The 16,583-nt window shown below is 45.4% G+C and overlaps 2 protein-coding genes across 2 annotated transcripts in view; one reads left to right on the top strand and one right to left on the bottom strand.

Annotated features, from left to right (window-relative positions):
• CANT1 (calcium activated nucleotidase 1) overlaps positions 1–16,583 on the bottom strand; it is a 158,704-nt gene that overhangs the window by 22,589 nt on the left and 119,532 nt on the right. The gene's annotated exons all lie outside the window — the stretch shown is intronic.
• Positions 806–8,189, top strand: C1QTNF1 (C1q and TNF related 1). The gene is made up of 2 exons (XM_081849998.1): positions 806–1,365; positions 3,295–8,189. Exons 1-2 carry the CDS (start codon positions 1,323–1,325, stop codon positions 3,843–3,845), a joined length of 594 nt encoding a protein of 197 aa, XP_081706124.1. The 5' UTR covers positions 806–1,322; the 3' UTR covers positions 3,846–8,189.

The following is a 16,583-nucleotide window of genomic DNA, read 5'->3' as shown; positions in this document are numbered from 1 at the left end:
CATAGAACGCCTCTTCGATCTCCATATAACTGCCTATCCAGATAGCAAACATTTGCTGAATGTATTTGGGTTGCAACTACTTTCACACAATTTTTTTTTGTTTTTTTAATGTAAGGAAAGGTAAAGGGACCCCTGACCATTAGGTCCAGTCGTGGCAGACTCTGGGGTTGCGGCGCTCATCTCACTTTATTGGCCAAGGGAGCCGGCGTACAGCTTCCGGGTCATGTGGCCAGCATGACTAAGCCACTTCTGGCGAACCAGAGCAGTGCACGGAAACGCCATTTACCTTCCCGCCGGAGTGGTACCTATTTATCTACTTGCACTTTGATGTGCTTTCGAACTGCTAGGTTGGCAGGAGCAGGGACCGAGCAACGGGAGCTCACCCCGTCACGGGGATTCGAACCGCTGACGTTCTGATCGGCCAGTCCTAGGCTCTGTGATTTAACCCACAGCTCCATCCGTGTCTCAATGTAAGGAAACTTATGGTCAATTTACTAACACACCCTGCTCTGAAGTCAGTGCTGGACACAACGTGGCATGAGAAGAAGCGTGTTTCAAGCACCCCAGTTTTCTCCTACGAAATGTTTTGAGAGTATGCTGTTGCCTCTTTCCCTTTCTGTGTTTCCAGATCTGGACTCCTCAATCAGGCACCATTGCTAACTCCGTTAGGGGCAAACCCAGCCTAGTTGGCCATTGTTGTTAGGCAACCATATGGCATCCTTGCCCAGATTATCCTGGAAACAGTTAGCGTTGGAAGAGTGTTTCAGCACTACAAGCCAATTCCTTCTTGGGGCAAAAGGAGAGGCCACCCAGGCTAGGGCTGGAATTGAGATTGAGGTAGTGGCAGACAGTGGGAAAAGGGAAGCATGGTGGCTTTCAGCTCCTATTGCAAATTTGGGACATATGTCTCCATCAACCCGAGTGAAAAACCTAGTCCTGAACAAGGAGCCTGGGAGAGTGGAGCAACTGGGGAGAAACTAGTTTATTTAGGGGCTGCAATAAACATGTCCCATCTCAGTGACCCGGCTCTCAGTAATTCACATCAGCAACATTTACTCTTTCTTCCATGTATTTTTAGTGATGCTATGACATTAAGGAAAAGGATAGGGCTGTGGTAACAAAACAAGGGCCTTTTCCTGAGATCTCTCCCAGGGGAGACACCATGTGCCCTTTCCCCCTTTTCCCTGGCCCTGTGACTTAGCCTGCCTGTGCTGTTTCTGCCTCCCAGGCCCGAGAATCACCATGAGAAATACAGCAAGCGGCCCAGAGGGTCAGAATGCGTGCGATGCTGCGATCCTCCTGAGCGCATTTCAGCATACCCCATGTACCAGCCCATGCCTCAGATCAACGTTACCATCCTGAAAGGTAAGGGACACCAACTCTACCCCAGGATGCTGTATTCAGATGCCAAGCCTTTGCTCGGTAGCATCCCACACATTAGGAGACAGTCAATGGTCCTCTTCGGGTGTTCAAAAATCACGAGGCACAAATTGGGGGTGGATGGATTGGGCATGCCTGCTCTACTTCTGACAAGAAGGTCTGAAGAGGCTTCTAAGTAAACTTGGTTGAATGTGCTTTGAAGCCCCAGAGCTTCCAATCAAGGGGAGCTTTCTAAGCGCATCTGGCCAAATGCACTTAGACGTTTCCTCCAAACCTTCCAGCTCAGGGTAGGAGTGGGCACACCCCATAAGCCCAAGGACAGATGCTCCCATCCTGTGTCCGAACATAGCCATAGTGTCTCCTGCCAGTTCCTTCTCTGGGTCCCATTCCTATTACTGCAGATGCGGGAGAGAGCCGGGAGAGGAACAGGCAGAGGAAGCTGCAGCTGCCATGTTGCCTGATGAAACACAGAACTTCAAGGCACATGGTGGATCTCCAGGCTGTGCCCTGGCAGCCATCTGTTCCACGTAGGGGCAGGATCACAGCATTCTCCATTGGCCTCTTATCTGGCCTGTTCTCAGAAATGCCCTCTGGCCTAAGCAAAACCGTATGCATGGAGCAGGCAGTTTAGAGCTGCCGTGGAGTGGAGTTCCAAAAGCTGCAGCGAGTTTGATTTTTCAGTGTCCTCAGGCTCTGGTTATAAGGGGTGGGGCGGTTGCCTTTGGATGAAATGCTGGGTTCTTTAGATTCCAGAGGGGCCGGTTGGGAAGAAACTGTATAAGCTAAATAAATTTCCTGGCCTGGAGGAGCTGTTATCATAATTTTATCCAAGCTCTTTTCTTAAAGAAGGCCAAGTGACACCACCAAATTAGTCTTGAGTCAAGCCCAGGACTCCAGAGGTTGCGTTAGGACATGGCCTGATTTCCTGGGAAGAATATGAAAGATGGAGAAATTGTGTCATCAGAGGCGGCCTCTCTGTTGCTGAACCTCTACCCTCCCAATACATTTTAGACATGGCTGTAGCTGAGTGTGTGTGTGTGTGTGTGTGTATGTAACGTGCATATTTGACAATATTTAAGACCTAGAGGAGGTAGATTTATGTTCTTACCCACAGCTATGGTTCCGATTCCTTAATTAACTTAATTAAAAAAAAACAATTTTATTGACTCATAATTAAATCAATAAAATTAATTAAGACATTTCAATATTTCACTTCACTCCAATTACATCCTTGTCTCATACGTTTTGCAAAGGAGAAAACTCCGATTTTGCCTGCAGATATGCTTCTGGTAAAATTAAATTCCATTTAATACAGAAGAAGATTTGCCAAGCGATAAGTTTTCGAGATGGGCAGACACCAATCTAGTGCCTACCCTGGCAGCAAGGAGAATTTTCCCACACATTTGGACCCACTCTGAAAACTGGGGAACTGAGGGCATCATTTGTGGTAAAATTCTCCTCACCACAAGGGTGGACATGATATACCACTGCATAAACACAATGCATTTAGCGCATTTAGACTAGATGACCCTTGGGGTCCTTTCTAACTTTACATTTCTATGATTCTATGCTCCCCCCCAAGAATCATGGAAACCGTAGTTTGTTACGGGTGTTGGGAATTGTAGCTCTGTGAGGAGAACTACAGTTCCCTGGCTTCTTTGGTGGAGGGAGTGTAATGTGCTTTAAATGTGAGGTGATGATGTTTATGCAGCCAACAAGTGATTGTTCTGTTTTGACTGGACAAATTCCCCTTCTAGATTTCTCTCCCAAGCGTGGGTGGAATGATTATTCTATTTATTTGTACATTATATAAAAATGCATAAGTTGCTCCCTGGCCTGCCCATTGGATTGAATGTGGAGGCCAAGGTTGCCTACGTTGAAATGATGCTCATCTATGATCTCTTCACTACTCAGGTGAGAAAGGGGACCGTGGTGAACGTGGCCCCCAAGGGAAGCTGGGCAAGGCTGGTTCTACGGGAAGCAGGGGCCAGGCGGGCCTCAAGGGGCAGAAGGGGAACATAGGGGCCCCGGGGGAGCGGGCCAAGACCAACTACGCTGCCTTTTCAGTGGGCCGAAGAAAACCCTTGCACAGCAACGACTACTACCAGACTCTTGTCTTTGACACCGAGTACGTGAACCTCTATGGACACTTCAACATGTTCATGGGCAAGTTCTACTGCTATGTGCCCGGCATCTACTTTTTCAGTCTCAATGTGCACACCTGGAACCAGAAGGAAACCTACCTGCACATAATGCACAATGGGGCTGAGGCGGCCATCTTGTATGCCCAGGCCAGCGACCGAAGCATCATGCAGAGCCAGAGCCTCATGCTGGAGCTGCAGGACCAAGATGAAATCTGGGTGAGGCTCTTCAAGGGTGAGCGCGACAATGCCGTCTTCAGCGATGAATACGATACATACGTTATTTTCAGCGGGTACTTAATCAAACCCAACTCTGAGCCTTGAATCTGCTGACAGATGGACAAAATACAGCCAATAACGTCACCTGGCTCTAACCTTGCAGTGTTTCCCTACTTGCTTATTTCTAACCCTACTTATCTGCCCTAACCCAGCCTTGACCTCTGATATGACCTTTATCCTCATCAAACAATCACCCCACTTTCCTTGGACAAGGTTTTCCCCCTGCTTCAAACCTCTGGTCCTTCTCTCTTCCCTCTGCCCCCAAGTCTTAAGCCTTAAGTTGGTGTCAATACTCCCAGTCAGATCATCACACTAATCTAACTTCTGCTCTTATGGGATTGACTCCCCATGCACAATCATTCCCTCTGCTCTAAGACTGGGACTCACACCCTCCTAGATAATAATGACACTTCTTCTATACAAGTGTCCTTAGACTGATTTTCTTATTTTATTCTTGCTTTACCATTCTCAGCCTTTGAAAACACATGTCCTGCTAGAATCCTCCCTTGCCCCTCCACAAAATATTTAAAACAGGATTGCACAATTTCTGTTCACGCTGACCTCAAGGCTTGGTCCTTTCTGTACTGTGTTCATTATCAAGAGGAATTAAAATTTAAAAAACAAAAGAAGGGGAAACAAACAGCAGTAATATGCAGATAATATGAATAATACCAGTAGAACACAGTTCCCATTGTAGATACAGTGACTATCAGAAGAGGAATGTTAAACATATAAGATGATAGAAGCCTTCCAGATGCCCAAGGAGGTATCCACTTTGAATTGGTGCTTATATGAAATAAGGGCAGTGAAGACCTCAGACCACTGTGCAATAGGCAGCATGTATTTATCCTTCCGGACTTGAAACAAAACCCACTTTTGTTGCCTGGTTCAGTCATTCTTAGGAAGATAGGAATCTCTCTTATATGAAGTCAGACAACTGGTCAGTCTAGTTCATTGCTACCTACAATGACTGGAAGCAGCTCTCCAGAATTTCAGGAAGACATCTCTCCACGACCTTCCCAGAGATGCTTGAGACTGAACCTGGGATCTGCAACCAAAGCAGCTGCTCCACCACCACCACTGGATCTCACTACTAGATCCCAGCTGGCCAAGGACCTTATCTATTGTCCATTGTTTATGCCCATTGTGGGGAAACCTCTGGTTTGTGGGCCCAGAATCTCAGAACTGTAGAGTTGGGACCATGAGGAACACCTAGTCCAACCCCACGCAATGCAGGAATCTTCTCAAACCTATGGCCCTGAGATTAAGTGTCTCAAGCTCTGCCAACTGAGCTATCCCTAATGAGTTGTTCCGAATGGCCCACAAGGCTGTTTATTGACAAACATTTTTTTAAAATTATGTTTAATGTCACCTGTTAATCAGGCCCCTTCTATTTGCTGTTGACCTCTGACGTTTAGGCTGTCAGTTTCATTTCAGATTTTAAGTCTCAAGAGTTTTCAGCAATGCAACTGTGCCTCCTTCCGTGCTTCCTCTTCCTGGACCTTATCAATATCCTTAATCTGCTCTCTCCTTCCAACTCCTCCCTTGTTATCTGTAAATACCTCCTTCTCTAACCTTGGCAAATATTCTTCTCTTTACTCAGCGTGACACACGTTAGTGCCTGAACGCCCAGCCCTATTCACTGAGCCAGTTTGGAATACATGGTGTGGTTTGCTGCAAAGGGCACTCGCCCTTTTCTTCCTGGAAATATGGGAACAGGAGGTGCCAGTCCATTCAGAGGCTTCCTGTCTATACATTTGCTCATTTCTGGACTAGGTGCAAATAGCTTAGCACCAAGGCAGCAGTCTTTCACCAAGTTCTATCTTCCATACCCCAAGCTGCCGTCTCAGTTCCTTGGCATGAGGTTAGCCATACACCATGAGTGAAGTGAGCAGAGTTCAATGGTTTACTGAACAAGGCTCTGTTGGTATCCAAGCCTCCCTGCTGGACAGGGAAGGCCTGCAATGTCTGGCCTGCCTCTACTGCCAGCATCCTTGTTCCAGGCAGACACAGTAAAATAAGAAACCTGTCCCTGTAGAACAAAACAGGGAGAAAGCTATACAATTGTTTAGCATTGAGCACCATAGGGTCCTGTTAGCCGTGCATTTATTTTTGAGGAGTCTTTCCAAGCTGAACAAATCCTCCTGTTCCTGCTGCATACTACTGCCACCAAACACTCCTGTGAGCAGTTGGGCCTGAGCACATCTTTCATAGTGATGTGAAGGTCCGGGGGGTGGGGGGGTGGAAAACTGCAACAGCAAACAGGTTTCCCACCAATTTTCTATACATGTACACACACCCATCCACATCAGGACCTGGAGAGGTCATTAGAGGGCTTGACCCCTTTACCCACTGCAGCAGACCCAATCCAGATCAGGGTCCCTGCTGCTATTTGCATTGGAAGGGAAACTTCCATGGATTCAAAATGGTGAAAGCAATTGTAGTTTCTGTTTCTGGCAGCCCCCATCATTTTTGCTGGGCCTGACAGGAAGTTGCTATACCCTGCAGGCATCCAGACCCAGAGTCTCTTGGTTAGCTCTGCTGATTAGGCCTTCGACTTGGGGAATGTGCGTTTTACGCCATGTTTTACATTTTTGTGCCATGGAATTCACTAATTCTGCTTTTGCATTAAACCTACAGAAGCAATTAGAACAACTAAGCAATACCCTGGCAAACTTCCCTTTCAACTGCTCTTTCTCATGTAAGGAATTAAGCTTCCATTTTTACACAAGCACTCCACAACTCCTGGAAGGGCTGGTACCTTGTACCACAAGGGTATGGTTTTGCATGTGAGGAAAGGGACCCCAAGGGTTTTAAATTATGAGCCCGTGACTCATAAATTTAAAGCACATACCCCCCCCAAACAATCATGGGAACTTAGTTTCCCCCCTCAGCACTATAATTCCCAGCACCAAACTACAATTCCCAGAACTCTTTGGTTGAGGAAATGTGCTTTAAATGTATGGTGTGTACGCAGGCCTGCTGAGAACCACAGTTCCAAATGAATAAAAATCGCAGCGATTCTGTTGTGAAATTCTCACACTAATTTCTTTTTGTTTTTGGTGCTCTTAAAACATGTGCAAGGAAGGTGTCCTCAGAACATTGTCAACATTGAATGCGTATATTTGTAATTTGGTAGCGTTAACTTCAGTATTTCTCTGGCACAAGAATTTGGACCTCCCAACTCACCCCTGTCTCCTCCATGCCTCGGCCTAGCCCTTGTTCAAACCAAACACACGGTCCAGAACACCCCTGCTGAACATGTGTGTGGTGAGGTCACATTCTTAGGGAATGGGAGTGGGGAGGCCAGGAGAGAAAGATGGGGGAGAGGTGGGGAAGGAACTGGCCACCAAGCGGATGTGCTAATACTATTATTGGCAGAAGTGCTGTGGAACCAGGAAAGGATGAAGTCACTTGCTTAGCAGCCAAGGGAAACATTCTGAGGGACAGGCCTTCATGGTCAGCTTCTGAGTCCCATGCCCAGAGTGGCACCTCTTAACAAAGCACAGAGCTCACCCAGAATACCATGCTATTTCTGAGGGACAGCCTGGCTTTGCCATCATGGGCAGACAGCTTTGCTGACGAGTCTAGTGACACCATAACACACAGTTATTTCACACACAGCATGCCTTTTCTCAATAGCTTCTCTGCTGAACAAAACAGGCTTGGCAAATGCTTATTTTGAGCCGGAACTTACCTAGGAACAGGATATTTTCATATCACTCATTTGTTGGGATTCATTTTTCTCTGCAACCGTAGATAAACCTGAAGGGAATAATACTTCTGAGCAGGCTCAGAGTGCATGCTCTTAAGTCACCACAGCCAGCCTCCATAATTTTGGAAACCTGTGAAGTGCTTAGACTTTGTCAATCAGAGCTATATCCCAGAATGCCACTTTCCACAAATTAAGCGTGGTATCCTTCCCCCCCCCCAACTTCCGCCTTCTTCTCTGAGAGCCGGTTGCTTGTATGTTGTGACAGCTTGGGCTGTGGCTTTATGTTTTTCATGCTCTTCCCTAACTCTGTGAATGCTACCAGACTGCACCCTGGACACCATATAGACAACTTCAATAGCATCATGGCAGGGATAAGCACTGCTTTGACTTCCCAGTTGTTTGTGCTGCATCCTCAGCTAGGAATGCCTTTGTAATCTCGTTCTGCCTGCCTTCAAAATAGCTCCCACCTAAGACCTAAATGTTAATGATCCCATTGGTAGCCATCAATTTAATCAAAGACCAATTGTTAACAATATGTATACACGCCTCCCAGAGAAGCCATGGATCCAAAATAAAAAAGGAACAAGCAAACAAGTAGAAGCTGTATATATTTTGCCCTTTTCTTCCTCTATTGTGATAAAGGGTTGAACAATAAACATATCTATCTGTCTGTCCATCTGTCTTACATCCAGCTCCGCGAGGGGGAAAGAGCCAGTTTTATAGCACATACGCAGAGGCTGCATTTCAAGAGTGGCTACTTGGAGCATTTCAATGACCTGCTGCCCTTGCTGCTATTTTTTAAATGCCGCTCTGCTATCTCCTTGTCCTGCATGGTGTGAGAGTCCTCCCAGATCTACAAATGAGCACAAGTTCCATTGTCCCCAGAAGACGCCATGTCCTGTTTCATGTTTTGCCTGCTAGCAGATGGTGGCTTCAGAAAACGTGCAAGTTACACGAAAGTAGTTATCTGCTTCCACAAGGTGCTTTGCCTACCCAGGTGCACGCAGGTATAGGGGAGAGGGAAAAGCATGATGATGTCCATCACTTCAAGTACATGTTGAGAACTCACTGCAAATCATAGCTTCTAGGCACGTCTACACGGCATAAAACAGATCTCCGTGCAGGTTTTATGTACGACAGTGTGCTCTGGGCTTACATCTTTTTGTATACCAGCATAGGGAATGTGTGGGACGTGGGTGGCGCTGTGGGTTAAACCACAGAGCCTAGGACTTGCCGATCAGAAGGTCAGTGGTTCGAATCCCTATGACAGGGTGAGCTCCCGTTGCTCGGCCCCTGTTCCTGCCAACCTAGCAGTTTGAAAGCACATCAAAGTGCAAGTAGATAAATAGGTACCGCTCTGGCGAGAAGGTAAACGGCGTTTCTGTGCGCTGCTCTGGTTCGCCAGAAGCACTTAGTCATTCTGGCTACATGACCTGGAAGCTGTACGCTGGCTCCCTCGGCCAATAGTGAGATGAGCGCCGCAACCCCAGAGTCGGTCACGACTGGACCTAATGGTCAGGGGTCCCTTTAGCTTTATAGGGAACGTGACATGTGAGAAAAAGCATGAATGTTTGAAGCAACAGCTATGTGACCATCTCTTCTAATTAAAGCAGCTCGTTAGCCATTGAGGACTCCTTCAGGGATCACTCTTGGCACTTCTTCAGTCTTATGTAGTATTTTACAGGTCAGTAACCCCAGAAAAAGGAAGCTCTCTTTACTGTAAACATGTAATACCTATCCAAAAAAGCAACAGGCCATAATTTTCATTATTTAAATGTAATGCAGCCAAGTTTTTAAAAAGTATTTTCAAACGAGAAATCTGCTAATTAACAAGGTACAAGCAGAATGCAGATTAGCTAGGGCTTGAATTTGAAGGGGCTGCAGAGGATGTTGTTATCTCCTAAGGCAACCAACCACAAGTGTAACTTGCTGTTAGGACACACACAGAGTTATGGTATTTGCCTCCAGGTCATATTTGACCGTGTTTAGTTTTCCTATAAAGACCCTCTTTCAACCTCCTCACCGAAATAAATAAGCTTTCTATTTTCAAGAGGAGGCCTTGATGTGCGTTGGCGTGGTCTCTTTTGTTTGCATTTAAAGAGACCACGCCAACGCACATCAAGGCCTCCTCTTGAAAATAGAAAATATTTGTGAATCCAAAAGGGTGGGGGGTGGGGAATGGTGCTTTGAAAACCCCAATCCAAACAGCAGGGGGCTTCCAGCAGGAGACACAAGCACTTGAATATTCCAAGGCCTGGGGCCAAACTCTGCAGGAAACTATAGCATGTGAAGGGTCAGCTTGAATGCATATCCTTAAAATGAATTTAAGGGAAGAACCCATCCATCAGATCTTTAGAGGTTGCTCCACATTATTATTATTATTATTATTATTATTATTATTATTATTATTACTAATTGGGTTTATATACTGCCCTATACCCAGAGGTCTCAGGGTGTTCACAGAAAAGATCAGGGCGGTTCACAGAACTGGTATGCATGGCTTTATAAAGTGACACCATCTATGAGCTGGATCAAAACATATATATGAAGTTGCAATCTGTATGATTCAATGTGTGGGATGGGTATTGTGAAAGTACTGCCAGGAAATATAATGCTATGATGCACAGTTCAAAGGAACTCTGTAAGCTCAAATATTACTGTATTAAGAGGTCACATTATGATTTTATTTTATTTTTAAAAAGAACTAGGATGAGGGCATTTCCTGTATATTTTAAAGAACTACAGAGGAATATTTAAAATCAAGCACCCACACATTCAATATACTGGGTGAGGGGGTAACAGAGAGCTATCTACTTGGTTTGAACTAGCTAAAAATGGTGGATCATGTTAATTTCCTGTGATAATAGTGTGAGAGATGATGTAATAGCTCAGATCTTTAGCTTTGTGGATAAACAAAATTCGGTTAAGGATCTGGAATAAAGTAAAACAGCATCTCGTATGTCCATAGACTGGCCTTGCCATGTAAAGTCTCTGGGAGCAAGTGACAGGCGGGTGAGCTGCCAGACAAGATTAAAAGATTATTTTGTTCACAAATTGCCCAATGTTAGAAGTTCAGACCCTCCAAGTGTCCCTATTTTCCAGGGACAGCCCTGGATTTACAGAAGCCGAAATTGATCCTGGAGTGCCCTGCTTTTCCTTAGGATGCCTCTATTTTCATCAGAGACATTTTGGAGGTTATGGAGTTATGCAACAACCGAGCCAAGGAAAGAAGTAACTATATACAACCTTTAGAAGGCAGCCCTTTATAGGTTTTTTTTTTAAAAAAACCCAACAACCCTGTTTAATCTTTTATTATTATGTTTTATATATGTTGGAAGCCGCCCAGAGTGGCTGAGGCAACCAAGTCAGATGGGTGGGATATAAATAATGAAATTATGATGGTGATGATTGAATAGGACGTCCCTATCTTCATCGGAGAAATGTTGAAGGGCATCGGGTGCAAAATGGGAGATAGAAAGATGTAATAATGATAATAATTTTATTATTTATATGCTACCCATCTAACCTACATGGCATGAAGAAAGATAATGTATCTCGCAGAAGCCCAAATCTAAAGAGCAGGAGCAATAACAAGATGGGTGGAGGGCTTCCCAACTGCAATTTCTCCCTCACCCATCAGAGTTGTCTTGGACTGGCCCTTCCCAATAGCTCTGTGGCTTGTTACTGGTCCTGGCAGGCATAGGTGCCAACTCTCTGGGGCCCTGGGTGCCCAGGCACCCACAAAATTCACCATGAAGGGACCAGACACCCACAAATTTTGGTGCCAGGGCCATGCACACTACATGGCACCCACAGCCCCGGGCACCCATGGTTGCAGAGCCAAGCTGGCATTCCTGCTGGCAGGTCAATGAATTTCCCTCTATCAGCCCCCTTCCCCTTGCACCATGGGGCAATCAGCAGCCCATGTAGTTAGTTCCTAGGTAGGGAGTGGCATAGCCGAAGCTGGCGTTTCAGGGTGACATGAGTAAGAGCTGCTGGTAAAACGGCTGTGACAACTCAGACATTTTTATGGCCTTTGCTGTCTTTCGTTCCTCCGATACAGCCAATATCTGTTTCTCACATGTAGAGAGTTTTTTCCTCCAACATCTCTCCTCTACCCTTCCGTGACAGAAAGGCAATGAGGTTCTGCTTTTCTCTTAATTAAATTGGCTGCTGCTATCAGCGTGGTTTGTTAAGGCTGCAAAGCTGGTTGATACAGGTTTCTTTTTTTTTTTAATTTAAAAAAATACATAAAATCACTTGCCAAAACACACCTTTCCCATCGCTTGCTTAATTTCATTTTCCTCCCCACAGGACGTTTCACAGAAGCAACAACAGCCCCAAACCCTAATAGCCTGGGCTGTCTTGTTCTCAAACCCTTCCAGCTGGAATGTTTTCTGTATCTTCCAAAAAAAGAAATGAAGAGTAAAAACAAAAAACAAATGAAAACCTCACCGTTCTAATGAAATGTCCAAAGATATATGAGAAATTAAGCAAGCAGTTATGGGAAAGGTACACTGCTTTTATAATTTATTTTACAGTTTGTATTAGTGTTGCAAAAAGAAAAGGGGTGAAAAGGACAAATGAGGGTAAAATCGGCAAGCAGAAATTTTTATGTATAAGCACACATTTGAAATAATTACTATAACTTAAGGAGAAATACAGGACATCTCACCATAGTGGGGAAGACCCCCAGCTGGCTTGTGCCATAATGCTGACCAGGAACTGAGATCTGTTGATGGGCAACTTCAGGGCTCCTGCTCTTCCTTCTTAAAGGTAAAGGTAAAGGACCCCTGACCATTAGGTTCAGTCGTGGCCGACTCTGGGGTTACGGCGCTCATCTCGCTTTATTGGCTGAGGGAGCCGGCGTACAGCTTCTGGGTCATGTGGCCAGGATGACTAAGCTGCTTCTGGTGAACAAGAGCAGCGCATGGAAACGCCATTTACCTTCCCGCCGGAGTGGTACCTATTTATCTACTTGCACTTCTGGGTCATGTGGCCAGGATGACTAAGCTGCTTCTGGTGAACAAGAGCAGCGCACGGAAACACCGTTTACCTTCCCGCCGGAGCGGTACCTATTTATCTACTTGCACTTTGACGTGCTTTCAAACTGCTGGGTTGGCAGGAGCAGGGACCGAGCAACGGGAGCTCACCCTGTCACGGGGATTCGAACCGCCAACCTTCTGATTGGCAAGCCCTAGGCTCTGTGGTTTAACCCACAGTGCCACCCGCGTCTTCCTTCTTACAGTTCTTTAAATCAGACTCAGTTTGGCTGGCCCTCTGGTAGAGGACTGTCCTCTGTCAATCCTTCAAAAGAGAGAACTATCCTATGTAAAACAGGACACCTGACCACCCCGATTCATACTTACCTTGTTTTTTCCAGAAGAAACACCCGAAGTGGTAAACACTGGAGGTATAAAACACACGAGGGTCAAAAGAAGCCTCACTTATTCCAAAGACATTTTGGCACCTGAAATGGAAAATCGAAACACTACCTCTCAAAAGTAAAAACACAATAATTCATCAAGGAGCTGCAACCTAGCCAGGTTTTAATAGTACTTTAAATCTGCTGCCCATGAAATCTGTTAGGGGAGTGAGGTAGGTGTGTGTGAGGAAGGTCTGTGTATGGATTATGTTCAAGATCCACCAATAGCGATTGCTGGCTGAATCTGAGTTAAGGCAGATACAGGTCTTTTTAGCAGTACTGCCTCTCGACTGCAGCATTTATGTTTGGATCCAAACGTAGCTGTGTCTTGGACCTTAAAGCGTTATGGCAGACGTTTTAAATCCAATTAGCATTTCAACTCTTGAGTTTAGGGGGCTTGCTAAGCTTCCTCCTCATTTTGTTATTTTGGCCCTGGCGAACCAAGATCTTAAACTAGCTTCATCATCCACTTTCCAGTGTCTTAATAGAAGCCTTTCTCTAAAACCACACTTGCAACACTGGATTATTTTTGTACTGCTTCTCAAATTAGGTGTAACAAGAGGGGTGCCTTTTGGTGCTCTTTATTGGGAAGATCTGTCACCACCATCACAACAAGAACGAGGAATGCAAAGCTGCCATTTCTGCATCCTCATAACCCTCACGTTCTCTGTCTGGAATAGCAGTGCTTGTTCTTATTCCTTCCCCCATTCTTGGCATCAGAGAGACATGCTTTTCCCAGACGGGTGCTAATTTTTCTTTTAGCCAAGGTGATCTTGGAAAGATGCTTGGATACACCTCAAATTGCTCCTGGCTTTTCCAATTTATCTTGTTGCAAATGATGTTACCTTTGCCAGAAGTTACTAGCAATGCCCAGGGCTTTTCACTGGATGTCTTCTTGCAGCACTTTTGCCCTCCAAATGCGCAATGCTACAAATGGACCAGCAAATGCTTGCTGTTCTGTTTGAGGCCCTTGCTTTTCATGTATCTCTTTTTGTTATTTTAAACTGGGTGCTTTGCTCCCTATCACGTAAAGCAGGGGTCAGCAAACCTTTTCAGCAGGGGGCCAGTCCACTGTCCCTCAGACATTGTGGGGGGCCGGACTATATTTGGGGAAGAAAAATGAACAAATTCCTATGCCCCACAAATAACCCAGAGATGCATTTTAAATAGAAAGACACATTCTAGTCATGTAAAAACAGCAGGAAGGCCCCACAAATAACCCAGAGATGCATTTTAAATAAAAGGACACATTCTACTCATGTAAAAAACATGCTGATTCCCGGACTGTCCACAAGCCGGATTTAGAAGGCGGTTGTCCAGATCCGGCCCCTAGTTTGCCTACCCATGGCGTAAACGCTCTACTTTTAAAAAATAAAAAAAAATCTGCTGGTTTCCTGATCTGGACCATATACTGCCTTCCTTCTCTACCAAGGAAATCCTTTGTCCCCCACAATGCCAAAGATGTGCTGGGAAGACTGCTAGTATAACCCAGGTCTCTTTCAGATCAAAATTCAGATATACAGTGGTACCTCGGGTTACAAACACCTCGGGTTACAGACTCCGCTAACCCGGAAGTAGTACCTCGGGTTAAGAACTTTACCTCAGGATGAGAACAGAAAATGCGCGGCAGCGGAAGGCCCCACTAGCTAAAGTGTTACCTCAGATTAAGAATGGTTTCACGTTAAAAACGGACTTCTGGAATTAATTAAGTTTGTAAACAGAGGTACCACTGTACATTGCATGTGTTGAAAAGGCACGGGGCAGGACAGTGCTTCTGGCCCTGCCTTGGACAACATGCCTCCTGCAGACCTTTGCAGAGGTCTTGAAAGGGGCATCCGTGTACTTACAGCAACAGCATCTTCAGTTGTAGCTCTGGAAACAAAACATGGCCACAAAAGCACCCACCAATCACCATGTCACTTGCTGACGTTGCCTTCACATCAGCCATGCATGGGAAACATCAATAGTAAACACACAGTTATGGCATGGATGCCACAGGGGTCTCTCCCACTCACAGGACACAAACATATACTCCCCAGAATAGATGGACATTGTCTAAAACAGCCTAGGGGTAGAAGACACCAGAATGTAGAATCCAGAGGTTTCCAAGGAGAAAAGTTTGAGGCCTCCAGAGACCGAATGAACATCTGGCTCCAAGGTCTGTTCCCCTCCCACTCCAAATTCTTCCTAAATTACCCTTCATGAAGCTGGTGCCCTCCAGATGTTTTGGACTACAGCTCCTATCAGCCCCAGCCAGTACTGTTCTAAACTCTCCTAAGGGAGGTGACGGAATAAACATTTGTCAGAAACATTACAAAAGAAAAGGGACGAAACCATTTTTCCTCCTAGGTTGAGAGAGCTGGTTAGGCCTGAACTACTACAGTCACTTCTACAGAACTTCCTTGCGCTATTTATTGGGCTTGTTCTCACAATGAGATCTTGAGACGTATCATGTGAAGTCACCATTATTTACATTTTAATTATGGGAAACAATGGCTGAAAGAGCAGAGCCACATATGAGTCAAGACCAGAAATGTATCTGTGGCATAGATTGGGCTGTACACAGGTTTTCAGGACACGGGTCTCAGACCGATGCACTCGTGTATCTTCATAATGTCAGTACTCAAGATAATTCCACAATATATATTCTGTACTTTTTCTGTCCAAAAAGTCAGGTTACTCTTTAAATCTGCCTGGAACATTCTGTCACTAAGAGAAGGGAGAGTGCACAAGCTACCCAGAACTTAATACTGTATCCCTTAAAAAACAACAACAGCCTGAGTAGCTTGGTAGTTTTGAGTAGCATTTGTACAGTCACTTGTGCAATATTTGCCTGCAAGAAGAGTTTTCAGGAAAAGGATGGCATGATTTTATTGGATGACGAGTCCTATATTCCACTGCATTTGGTGACATCAACGTTATTACTTCCCCAGATCCAACCAGTTCTGGTGGTATGGGAAAAACATGCCTAAGCTGATCGAACTAATCATAGCCCAAGCAGACTGCATAATGATAAAAACTTCAGTTGTCTTGAGTGGCCTCCTGGGAAGCAATTGTAAGAAAATACAGTCGTTTGCTTCTGAAAGAACCAGCCCAGAGGCATCTGCAGCCCATAGAAAGACAGTAACTATAAACTGCGTGTCAAGAAGAGGAATCTTCTCAGCTTTACTTAAGTCTTTTAATAACTCCTTCCCAGCTCCAGACGTTGGGCAGCCGTAGTGATTACATGCAAAGTGTTGATGAACACAGCATCACTTTCTTTGTAGCAGTTGCTCCCCAATTTCTGTCTGGGGCAGCTCCCAAATCGTGCAAACACGACTGCCCTGACTCATTTCCCATGAGCAAAATCTGTAGCTTTACATGGCACCATCAGTCCATGTTCCAGGGAGTTACGTGGGGATCTGAGGAAAAACAGGCTCAAGCGGTGCCTGCTAGGGTTGGCAATAAGGAAGAGCCAGGGTTAAGCTATCTGTGCACTTTCTCTGCTGAAGGAGCAGGTGGGAACTACACCCTACTGACCAGGTGCTGTGTGGTGCAGGAGAGCATCAGCCCCAGCTTTCCACAGGCCAGCCCCCAAATGGCTGAGTTATGAAGTGAGCATTTTAGTGCATGACAAGGCTTATATTATGCCTCATGGACAGCA

Source organism: Podarcis erhardii (genome assembly GCF_964252035.2).
Source record: "Podarcis erhardii genome assembly, chromosome: 2".
Taxonomy (NCBI): Eukaryota; Metazoa; Chordata; class Lepidosauria; order Squamata; family Lacertidae; genus Podarcis; species Podarcis erhardii.
This window is presented reverse-complemented; position numbering and strand designations above follow the sequence as displayed.